Below are 12,732 nucleotides of genomic sequence, written 5' to 3'. Positions count from 1 at the left end.
ACAGCTGTAAATCCTATGGATCAGGGATGACTGGAGCAGGCACGGATGTGCCAGCTCAAGGGGACAGGGCTGCAGTGTGTCCCTGTGTTAAATACAATACTCAAATTCACCGTGAATCACTCACAGAAAGGCAAAACAGGAACTGACAGCCAGAGCACAATCCCAGCACAACCCCTCCATCCCAGCACAGCCCTCTGTGAAATGACCACTCTACCAGAGCCACTAATTAGGGTTGAGAAATACATTAAAAAAAAAAAAAAGCCATGTTCCTCAACTTTATTCCACATGACCTGTACAGCCTGACTGCCCATTCCTTCGGGAACTCAAGTAACAACAGGCTGGGAACAATTTTATCACTCCCTTGGTAAAGAATGTGAGAGGCAAGGGAAGGAAAGAGGTGCTGAGGGCAAGTACTGAGACAGAGCCTTGAGTGACCTAAAGCCTTGTGCCTCATTCTTCCAGCTCTGAGGAAAGAGAAATGCGTCGCTTCCCTTTCCTCATCAGCGTAATTTCAACTGTGGATTCATTTATTGACCCACTCTAAAGTGCAAGGAATTAACAGAGATGCCAAAAAATCCACCAGCTGCGAGGAGGAAAGAGAAGGGAAAAAACCCCCAAAGACCAGTAGGAAAACAGGAAGCAAGAATGGATATTAATTCCTGAAGAGAAACCTCAGATGGGCACACAGCTGCTCCCAAGTCTTGGCTGTCAGGACACAGAAGGTCACCAGGGCTGTGACCCAGCTGAGCCCTGGCACGGGGCACCAGGAGAAAGGTCTGCTTAAAGCAGAGCAGCAAATTCTTGTGAGAACATCCACACCTACATAAGAGCCCAAAAAAAGAAACCAAGGCAGCACATGAGTAGATCCAGTGTTTGTAGTGCTGATCAGTGACAGAGACACGAGATCTCTGATCTCTGGCAGTTGCAGGGAGAGTGTTTGATGCAGACAACCCTTTTTTCTTCAATTGCTTCCCATATTCCTTGCTGCTTGTTATAATCCCATAAAGGCTTTCCACAGCATCAGCCAGACCTCTGCTCTCAAGCACTTCTAGGAAAGCCTGCTACCACTAACTCTCTTAACTAAATTCTCTCCCACAGCTTCCTCTCCCTTCCAATTTTTAAACTTCCTTCTCTGCCACTTATATAATCAAAATACCTTCTTTTCCAGTACTTGGTCCCTCAAGTCCATTTTCAGTTCAGCTCTTGCAGTGAAGGTTCGTGACAATACTTACCAAACACAGCACAGTAAAATTCCACTAACCTATATCTAAAAAACCCTGCAAGAATGCCCTGAAGTGTCTGGCAGGGGCTTACTTTCAAAGCTCCTCAATGCTTTTCCCAGTCTTCAAACCACAGAGTCAGTTTTGAAGCTGTAAAAGAGAATACTGAGGGTGGACATGAGAGGGGAATATAAAATCATGAGCAGCCTGAAGGAGGTGAGTGGGGAACAACCACTCACTGTCTCTTTCAGTATGGGTTCTACATGGAAAGGGGAGGTTAAAAACAAGGGAAGGTTTTGCTTTACACAACTAAATTCTGAGGATTCTTGACTACAAATGCTGAGGTTGCTTAAGAAATAAAACCTGCTAGATTACAAAAAGGAATCATACATGCCTTGAGGAAGAAATCCATTGAGGGATACTAAACACAAAGGAACCAACTCCAGCTTAGGAAGCTCAGGAGCCAATTCAGCAAAGCCTGGTAAAGTGTTTAACCTGCCTCTCCTGCTCTTTCTCAGGCATCTGCTACAGGACACTGGGAAAGAGGACACTGCACTGTTAAACTCTTCCTATACACACACATTTCCAGGGCAGGGGGAGTTTTTGGCATGAGACTCATGTGCCAGCATTATCAGTTACTCTCTCCAGAGGCAGCATTTCCTCAGCTGCAGAACAGGAGCTCCTCTCTCAGCGTGGAGCTGCAGGCACAGACGACGTTCCCAGCACAGGAATTTATGCACGGGGTGCTTCAGCTGCTCCTTTCACAGTGAAGGTTTTTACCTGCTTCCATGCAAATGTGCAGTCCTTCCACCCACATCTGACAAGTGTATTATATTTGGAAAAGTAGATTAAAGGCTGGGATCAGACAGAATCAAACAATTCATGCATAAAGCTTTGTTAACTGCAGGAGCACGGCGACGTTCCCACAGAGCTCCAACAACATCTGAGACAGGTTTTTTAAAGCTCTAATATGATAACATGATCAATATATCAAAGGTTGCTGGTGTAGACACACTGCTAATCTGCAATCCCAAAAAGATGGGAAACTCTGCCAAGGTTTTTATTCCTGCACTAACCTTTTTGTACTCATCCCTTCCACTACAAACCCCATGTGGGTACATTCCTGGCTCTGCCTCCCCACCCCACGAGAAATGAGAGAAAGGCAAAGTGTTTAACACATCACACAGACTGAGAACATGGAGCCATGTCTATATTAAGGCATAAAATTAATAGTATTTATTATTCAGTGGAGCAAACTGTTATGAAGCACAAGGAACGGGTCCTGTTACAGGCACCATGTGAATCATAACTTTGATATTTCCTGATGTGTATTTAAAACTCCAGCCCCCAAACAGCACAGAGTATTTCTGGATAACGTTTCCATGTGTGCATACAACATGTGCATGCAAACTATGCATCCACACCGATGGCTGGGGAGCAGGATGGTGCCAGCAGCTGCCTGGGCTGCAGGCTCCTCTCCAGAGCCCCCCTGCTCCTGTCCAGCCAGATGCCAACTGTCAGCCAGCCAGGAGTGCTGCTGCTGCCTCTGTACCCAAACATGGCCAGGCTGTCACCACGTCTGTCACAGTGGCACCACAGACACGTTACACACAATGGGAGGACCTGCGAAAACTGGTGGAAGAGGGACAACAGCACAACAGGGATGCTGCCTGAAGAAAGGACTTCTATTGAGGAAAAGGAATGAGTGACTTCTACACACTTCCCAGAGAAGTCCACAGTAGTGGCTGTGTTGTTCTGGACAAACCTCACTATTAGTAAATTCTTGGTTCCTTCACTTCTAAAAAAAATAAATTGTTTGTAGCTGAGTGGCTTCCACACAGATCTGAAGTATGTAGTATGCAGCGTTCACTGTAAATTTGGGAACTAAAAATCCATACCTAAGAAAGCCTCAGTAACTCCAGCTGGCTCTGAGCTTGCTCATGCTCCAGATCACCTGCTCTTCTCCCTCAAAATCCCCCAAAACTTACTCTCTCTTAGCTGCTTCTTCCCTGAGAGCCTTGGCCCCTTCAGCCCTGGTGAGGAGCAGAGCTGTTCTTTTCCATCTCTTTTTTTCTGTAATCTGATCTGTGCCTTCTTCCCTAATGAACCTCAACCTTTGTTTTTGAAAATAGACCTTTATACAATCCAAAAGTCACTGTTGAAACCCTGCAGTAAGTCCATTCCTATTCCAGAGAGCCTTCAGCACCAGAAGTGATACTGAACTAAAGGTTTCATCAGAAATCATATGGAAAAGGTCTAAATTAATAGCTGAGTATCATGGTATTTTATATCTGCTCTGTAAAACTTGGGAGGACTTAAAGAAAGCCAAAATAAAGTTGCAGTCATAGTAATTCCACACCATTACTAAAGCCTAAAAGCTTTTTTGAGAGGCAGAACCTTCCCCTTCACTCAAGCTCCCAGTGTTAACACGGGCTGACTTCCCTAAAGCAATTTTTCACCAGGTCATGCAACCTTCCCAGGCTTCCAACTGGCCTGGCAATGGGCTGGTCTCATCCATGGCCTCCTACAACACCTAAGATTAGTGGCTTTCAAATTACAAGCCATAGGCTTGGTCAGACAGAAAAAAGCCCATTAGAAAAGCTGCTCACAAGATCCTCACAGGCAAAGCCACCAGTTTGTTGGCTGCCTGTGTGGTTCAGAAGCTTCTATCAGGCTGCCTAAAAACACTGTGAGAAAAAGAAGGAGAACCAGTTAGAGAAGAAAATCAAAGCCTGAGAAGCTGTAAATAACAATAGAGAGAAATAAGTCAGCTAATAATTGTAAGTAAGAGTCACAACCTTGAAGCCTTCCCACAACAGACTTATCACTTGAGCTGTTTACTGCAGATCTGAAAGCCTAAACTCTGGTGGCCTTTGATGGTTTTTTTTGCTTCTAAAATACTCTTTTGCAGGTGATTCATAACAAGACAAATTCTCAAAGGGAGCCCAGTGGCAGTGTGGGAACTCTTAGTTTCCAAAACAGAAGAGAAGGCAGGATCACTCACAAGTTCAAAGTGTTCTTTCAAAACACTAAATCTCATCCGCCCCTGAATTCCCAAACAGTTTGAGTCAAGCTCTTTGTTCACAACTTCAGCAAACCCACATGGGAGTTGGGATACAAGTAATTCAGTGGCCAGGAGAACTCAGGGGACAAGGACTCTGAGAGTAAATATTTAGGGAAAAGTGTAATCTTCACAGAACAGGATAGTTGAGCTGGCAAGGACCCTCTGGAGCCCATCCCATCCAACTCCCCTGCTCTGAGCAGGTTGCTCAGGGCCAGCTCTGCTCGTTTGGAGCATCCCCAAGGACAGAGACTGCACACCACCCTGGACAACCTGTTCTTCAACCATGCTCACAGCCAGGAGTTTCTCCAGCTCACAGAGGGCTTTCCTTTGTGTCCTGATTCACTGGCACTGACTCAGTCCTGCGTGCTGTCACCAAGGGATGTGACATCACTCACGTCAGCAATGACACACAAGACTACTGACCCATCTACCAGCATGGCTGAGTGGGGCACAGCTCCCTGATCAAAGGAAGTCCCTGCTCAAAGGGACAGGAAAGCTGCATGAGCAGGGTAATGACAGGATCAGGCCTGGCAGGATCAGCCTGATCAATGTTTACCAAGCCCTCTGCCCAGCCAGCTCGCTGCACATAATTGTGTGAAATGGCATTACTCAGCCTGCAGCCTCCCTCAGGAGCAGGAAGGAAGGAAAAGGGGCCCAAGGCAAGAGATGTGTATCAGCCAAAGTCTGTGTATTGATACATGGGAGTGAGAGTGGATCCCTATCAGTGGCTGGAGCTGGAGGCTCTTTAGGGCCCCTTCCAACCCAAACCATGTTTCAATTCTGAATTCACACAAACCATTCCACTGTTTGATGGGCAGAACAAGCTGCCTCAGCAACAAAGGACACCCTTTCCAATGTTTAACATCCCTTTAAAAGAATTCTCTGCAGACAGAGAGGCCAAACAATCTTTAATTTTAGACCAGGGCTATGCAAGGACATCAAAAAGAAGTTACTTACTAATGGCCCCTGTGTAGGTTGGCTGTGTAAGGTCTTTTGGCACCTTCCTGTAGATGTCAAACCTGAAAGAGGAAAAGCACCAGCCATAAAACAGGTGGAACATTTCAATACATTTCATGCCCCCACAGGGATGAACGATGCTGAAGTTTTTTCCATCCAGCTTTCCAACAACATTTTTTCAGTAGGCAGGAGGATATGGGAAGGAAAAACAAAACAAAAAAACCCCCTTTTCTTTTGTACAATTATAGTAACTGTGCTCTGTCTTGGCTCCCATTTCCAAAGCACTTCCCTCCCCCTCCCTGCTGTGGATCTGTGCAATCTGAACTGTGAGAGCAGCCAGGCAAGAAGTCATGCTGGACAAGTTTATAGACCACTGTAAAAAGAAAGGGATACTCTACAGACTCCTGAATAAAAAACCCAGTAAAATACAATCTGTATTGCCCTTTGTCATTTATACCCTGCAAAGCCAAAAATAGACAACCCCTAAGTCAGAAATCCAGGTGTTGAGACCAGAAAACATCCCTTGGACATTGGATACGGCAACAGAAATTAACCCAACAGGTTTGTTCCTCCCCCAGCAAAGTCCAGTTTAATATTAGCCCGTTGTTTTGATTCAGTCATAGTTTTTAATATCCATAGGGCTCAGCTTTGCTATTTTAAACTGCCCATGGTTAAACTCTCCCTGCCCTCGTGTGTTAGCTACATTTCCTACCACCTTGTGTTCCTGCACGCCCAACCGCAATGCAGCTCTGACATCAGCTTTTCCATCACTCAATAAAAATTAATTAATGCATTAAAAACACCCACCCACCCACCCTAAAGAAGGAAGTGACCGCTTCTCCCTAAAAATAGACTTTTTTGGATATGCCACAAGTGGGTGAGAGCTGATGCTTTTTCCAGCCCTGGAGAGGGCTTCCAAATTCCCAGTCCACACTGCACCGAGATGAAACACCCCTGTGTTTATTCAGGAGCTTCTACTACATCAAATATTCTACTGGGAGTTTAAAAACTACATAACTCTTCTTTTCTGTAGTCTTCAACTGCTGAGGTAACTCTGAGGAACTGTACGAACAAAACAGCATTTGCCTTGCAGGAGATCAGAAGGATACTGTGCTTCACTCAGCAGCTGAAGCTGGAGGAAGGAAGGGAAGAAAGGGAATGGAGAGCAGGTAGAAATTTATTTCAGCTGCCCAGCTGGAGTCCTGAATAAGCTGTGTCACCACTTAACACCCCAACAACCCTCTGTGAGACACCTGACAGCACAGGGGCTGTGTTTCCATCACCCTTCTCACTGCTGTCTCCTAAACAGACCAGCAATATTCCCCAACCAAACAATCCATGTATGGTTTTCCAGCTGCCCTGAGAACATCTGGAAAGTGCTGTTTGCATTCTTTCCACATCCACCGAAGCATCAGGATGGTGAAAGAACCCGAAGTAGCTGATGACATCATGGTCTCACAGGCAGAGGAAGCTGTTGCTCTCCCAGCCCATTAAATGCTGAAAGCTGGCGTCGTCTGGCCAAAGTCACAATAATAGATCAACAAGGCTAAAAAAGCTGAGAGAGAGAGAGAAAGACAGAGCACGTGAACGCCAGGAGCTGCTGAGTGTGAGCCAACACTCAGAAATAGGAAACAGCTCCAGGCTGGACTCAGTAAAAACAGCAGTGTGTGGATACTATAAAAGGAAGTTTGTTCTCACCATCAGAAATATTTACTAGTATTGAAATGATGGCCCATCACAGCTTTAAAAGAAAAAATAATCCAGCTTTTTAAACAGCTCACTGGAAAGCTGATGTCATATGAGGCAGAGTTCTCTCCTCTGAGATTATCATTTCATCACATAAGTGAAACCCAACACCACAAATTAACTTTTCCATGGCCTAAGTAAGCTTGGATTAGGCAGAGACACTACAAAAAGTGCTCGATTAAGGTTTTATGGATGGAAGCAGAAGCTTGAAGGATGACATCCAGAACCTGACCCAAGCAGAAGAGAAGGGAAGGTGTATTAAAGCTTGCACAAGGATGCTGGAACGATCACAACAATCAAAGAAGGCAAGTTTGGGATAAGAGACAAACACTGCTAGTTAGATTTTGCTCACTGATGTGTGACACCAGTAAATCCAAATGATCACCAGCCCAAAAGAAAAAGGACTGGCTTTGTGCAAATCTCCTGACAGAACAATCAATTGCCTGGAAAAGACATTCTGAGCTAGGAGGGTTCATACCCTGGCACAGGAACAACAGTCCTCAGGGTTCCAGGCAACTTCTCATCTGATACTGGACCCAATTCATACAATTTCCTCAGTCTGATCCCTGTTAGTGAAAACAGCAGTGGGGTTATGCACTCAGGGAAGGGCAAGGAAAAAGTCCAAATGGCATCAAAGTTTGAGGAGATTGATGGGAGATGGCATGGCCAGGACAAAGAGCCACCTTCTTCACTCTACTTAAACTCCAAGTTAGAAGATATGAAATGTAAAGGATTCAATGACAGCTTGAAAAGTATGTTTGTGAGACACCAGAGAGATCAACTGCTAGCAATGAGGACAAAAGCCCAAAGAAGGCTTCATTAACTACATATATTATAAAAATAAATAAATCAAGCAAACGTCTCAAACAAATCTGTGAAGTTGACAAGAGTTATTGTAACAGGAGACCCAAAACCCCAAGAAATGAGAGATTTGTGGCAGCTCCTATCAGACCTAAGGGTCAAAAATCTGCCTCCACTAGAAAAACCTTTCTCCTTTTGCCACTGGCTCCTTGTCTACCTCCCAGAACTGAAAGCAATCCCAGGAGAGCACTTACACTGTCCTGGGAAGAGAAAAGAATGAGGATTAGACACCAGAGATGATTTGTAATGCACAAGGGAGGAGCTATGAGCATGGCAGAGGGGAACAGGTTTTACCTGCCCTCAGGTCAGACGTTCCTGCAAGCACCTGCAGTAAAAATTCCAAGCAGCCTCCAGGTTCCTGAGGCATTGGTCACTTGGAGGAGTATTTGTAGCCTGGGAACAGAGAGGAACCTTGTGCTGTGTTGCAAGAGCTGCCTCCCTGCTGTAGCCAAAGCAGTGGAAGGTGTGAGCAATGCTGCAGGGAGCCTGGATGTGCAGAGGGGCTGCACTGCCAGCTCACAGGGCACACACACCCTGTGCCACCCTGAGCATCCACTGGCAGAGGCTGGGAGTCATCTTTCGTGACCAGGAGGAACCAGGGTGTAGATTTACAACTGCTCAGTGAACTCCCTTAACCTGCAGCTCATGCTGCTTTAGGAAGGGAGACATCACTTCACACTCCCACAGCAGGCACATGTGCATTTTCCACTGCACCTTGTTTATATTTAGCTTTTGGCAAGTTTCTTCCTCCCCTCAGAAAGGCGAGACTTGTAAGGAGAACTTGTATCTTTGAGTTGATCAATTAACATCGTTTCAGAGTGGAAACAACAAACTTGCTGCTAGGGAAGTTCTTCCACCAGGTCATACATGTTCTCATAAAGGGAAGGCTGGGCCTTGCAATTCCAGAATATAAGGCTAAAGATAGAGTTAGGCTGTCATCAGAACAACAAAGGAATTTCCTGACACATCCAGAGTGTCTTTTCTCTCAATGGAGAGCAGGGCTGCAAACAAAGAAATAAAAAAAGCCCATTTGGAAATGTCAGAGGTTTGCAGGAACCAACATCCATAACTAACATGAGGGAATGCTACAATGGTTTTTTATCAATCCAAGAGCGGAAAGGACACGGCAAAAAAAACTTTCTCACCTTCCTGGTGGGAATGTCAACAAACTGGTAAAACAGCATCACAGAGAGGAGCAGGGCCATTCCTAACCAGGTTCAAACAGAATTCACAAATCTTTGTGAGATTAAGGCAGGTCAGGGGCAGAACTCCAGCTCTCTGATGGACAGGAGTGCCAAAGTCCTCTCGGAAAGAGTGAGCTGAGATCGAGGTGGTGACCTCAAAGGAGCCAAACAAAAGGGTGGCACATTTCAAGTGTCAGCAAGTGTCAGAAGGATTTCAAAAGCTGTACCTACACTAATACGGGTTTTTTTCTTCAGAGAGAAGTATACCATAGAATCACACAATGGTTTGGGCTGGAAGGATGCTTAAAGAGCATCTCATTCCAAACCCTGCCACGGGCAGGGACACCTCCCAGTGGAGGCAACCTGGCCTTGGGCACTTCTAGAGATCCAGGGGCAGCCAAAAAGATTTCCAAGAGCAGGTGAAAGAGCTGTGCTGGCCCTTAAAGGAACTTATCATAGAATCATGGAATGGTTTGGGTTGGAAGGGAGCTTGAAGATCATCCAGTGCAACCCCTTTCCATGGGCAGGGACACCTTCCACTGTCCCAGGCTTCTCCCATCCCTGTCCAGCCTGGCCTTGGGCACTGCCAGGGATCCAGGGGCAGCCACAGCTGCTCTGGGCATCCTGTGCCAGGGCCTGCCCACCCTCACAGGGAAGAATTTTTTCCTAATACCCAAACTAACCCTACTATCTGTCAATTTGAAGCCATTTCCCCCTGTCCTGTCTCTCCAGGCTCTTGTAAAGTCTCTCCATCTTCCTCATAGCTCCTTCAGCCACTGTGGCCACAATCATGTCACCCCAAAGCTTCTCCTGTCCAGGTGAACAATCCCAGCTCTCCCAGCCTTTCCTCCCATCCTGGTGCCTCCTCTGGGCTCTCTCCAGCAGCTCCAGGTCCTTGCTGGGCTGGGGCAGCTCTGCAGGTGGGGTCTCACCTGAGCTGTGACTGCCAGTGCTGGGTGAGCGGCAGGGAGGGCAGAGGACCCAAACTCTGCAGTTTTTTTCTTGAGTTGATGCTTCAGCTGCCTCCCCTGAGCAGAGGATGAGCTCACTCCCTCAGCAGGAGCTGCCTGCCAGGGCTTTATGTACACTTGAACAGTTTCAAGTTTGGACCCGAAATATTTCAGGAAATGAAGTAATAAATACATTATTTCACTGAAGATTTCCACACCTCCAAGCAGAAGAATCCTCTCTGACTTCTCTGGAATCTGAAAAGAGCTTTTTTAACAACTCTGTAAGACGCTGTTAAGTTTTTCATGAATAAGAAGCAAAGAATGTGAGTCAATTAAAAAAAAAAAAACAAAAAAAAAACCAAACCACAACTTTTAAGCAGAACTAACTAGACAATGGTTAAATTCAAATGTCCTGTAGCAAAGGGAAACTGATACCCAAAGGAGCTCATATCAGAGAAGGAAAAACACTAATTCCTCCTTCAGTTTCCAGCAGTTGCCCATCCCTCCCTGGCACAAAGACAGGAGGGATGCACTGGCCATGGCACCCAGGCTGAATTTCTCCCAAAATTTCTGATGCCTTTGTGGAGACCCTGCAAAGACCCAGCAGAAGCTCTGGAGTGAGCAGAGTGGAATGCTCTCACGTACCATTCTCCAAGGTCTGGTTTGACTGATTTACCTGAGGGGCCAGGGAAAGGCTGTTCTGGAGCTCTTGGACTGTATTTTGGATTCCAGTTAATCAAGCAGGACTGTAACACATTCTCATGTGGCATTTGGTCACAGAAAAGAACTTGGGCACTGTAAATCCACAGCAAAAAGATTAATTTTTGTCCCTTTCCAGAAATTAATGCTCACAGACAGGGGAAAAATGGTTTTGTTCTTCAGGCAGATGATGTTATTCCCCAGGAGAACCAAATATTTAAACATCAGTCTTCTTTTTGAAGCATACTGGCTCTATCGTAGGTACTTCAGCACATCCTGACAGTAAGAGGCCGTGAGCATTCACTACAACAAATTACATTTTTGATGTCAAAGATGATTAAGAAAAAATAAAAACCCAACCAGTATCATGGCTGACATTCCACTTTTAGCAGGTCAGTGGTGGTGTAAATACACCACTGTCATCTTGGCTCAGCAGAAAGGGTCCATGGCTGTGATTCACCCAGAAGAATGTGGGTGTTGAAACAACACTTGGTTCTCCACCTCCCATGCTCACCAGCTTGGAGTAGTGACATCTATTTTTCAGCAGATACCACATTTGGAGCTGAGGTCACTAATTCCTGGTGACATTACTCACTCTCAGTAACGAGTTCAGTGTGAAGTGAACAACTACCTTAATTTCGTTACACATCAGTAGCTTTGAGATCTCTTTTAATAAATGAGACTGGTGCTGCTGAACCAATTTGTTTCACTAACAAAAAACTTGAAGCGACTTGCAGGGACAACACATTTTCCAGCAAAACCAGAACTCACTATGAAGTTAATCAAATACCTGGCAATTCTCCAGCAGAAGTGACTGAACTACACAAAGGGGGAATTATCAAAGACAGAGAGAAAAGTCAACTTTGAGGGTGTGGAATCTCCCTCACTAGGGATATTCCAGAACTGCCTGGATATAAAAGGTTGTGGTCCCTTCCAACCTGACCCATCCTGGTGATTCTGAAAAAAGCGATTTAGGGTCAGGAGAAATGCCATCCCTGATTGTTTCCTTCTTGGTAAGAAACATGACTTCCCTGAGAAAAGGATGGGCTGCAGGTTGAAATAGAGAAAGGCAAGACAACTATAACTCATAGACATGGGGTGGAAATAAAGAATAATAAACATTTCCAGGCTGAGATGGCTTCCTGATCAACAAGAACCCTCTCTTAAGGGCTCCAGTTGAAAAGAGCATGAAGAAGCAAAGAAAGAACAACCCCTTTCTTCAGCCCTTCAGTGGGAGGCTGATTTGGGCAGTACCACTCAGATTTCTGTGGAGATCCCTCTTCTCACACAGAATTTATGTATCTGCAGGACAATTAATTCACTCCCAAGGCAGGAGGCAGGAATGAGTCTGTCTTTGCACAGCCCCTTTGAAAACAGGGCTGTCACACCAAAACCACTCTCCTTTTTTTGCTCTAAACCTTGCACAGCAGATAACACTGAATTTTTAGGCAATTTCCTCTGCTCTCTAAAGTGAAAGAAGACTAAGTTGGCCTTTGAGAAGCTTTTCCATGCCAGAACTTTCCTTGCCACTGCACAGGGAACATAAGTGGGTTAAAGCAGTTACCAAACGTTGTTTACCCTTTGCTTTTTTTTGCTGGTAATGCCCCTCCCCACTGATCAGCAAGGAGCTGCAAACTGCAGATAAACTCCAGTGAAATACTGCTGCTGGTTTCCCCCATTTGTCAAGTCCTCCTCGCAAAGGGGATCAGAGCATGGCTGCAAACCTCGAATCTCAAGGAGCCAAGAAGGCATGAGGTCACTATTTCTCCACACACACCAATTCCTGACTAAACAAAGAGCTTGCCTGTGCTTTACAAAGTCCACTCATTACATACTCACCAGTAAACCCAGTTACAACGTGGAAGAGAGAATTTCTACTGTTACACGCTGTACTTGTCATGTTCAAGAAATGACACACAGGCATTCAGTTTTAAAAAACTCAGTCTTGAAAAAAAAAGGTGCTTTTTGTCAGACAGATAAAGTACTCTATTTGTTACACTGGTTTTCTTCTTCAGGTGGATAGAAAAACTGCTGCACTGTGCATTTCTGGG

General features: G+C 45.4%; 1 protein-coding gene across 1 annotated transcript in view; it reads right to left on the bottom strand.

Annotated features, from left to right (window-relative positions):
• ERGIC1 (endoplasmic reticulum-golgi intermediate compartment 1) overlaps positions 1-12,732 on the bottom strand; it is a 57,659-nt gene that overhangs the window by 31,384 nt on the left and 13,543 nt on the right. Inside the window, exon 2 of the mRNA XM_041397558.1 lies at positions 5,242-5,303. Coding sequence (XP_041253492.1) covers positions 5,242-5,303 — 62 coding nt within the window. The remainder of the gene's footprint in view (positions 1-5,241; positions 5,304-12,732) is intronic.

The sequence above is a fragment of the Onychostruthus taczanowskii genome, unplaced genomic scaffold (genome assembly GCF_017590055.1).
Source record: "Onychostruthus taczanowskii isolate IOZ18803 unplaced genomic scaffold, ASM1759005v1 scaffold14, whole genome shotgun sequence".
In the NCBI taxonomy this organism is placed as follows: domain Eukaryota; kingdom Metazoa; phylum Chordata; class Aves; order Passeriformes; family Passeridae; genus Onychostruthus; species Onychostruthus taczanowskii.
The sequence above is the reverse complement of the archived record's forward strand: the minus strand, read 5'-3'. Positions and strand labels throughout refer to the sequence as shown.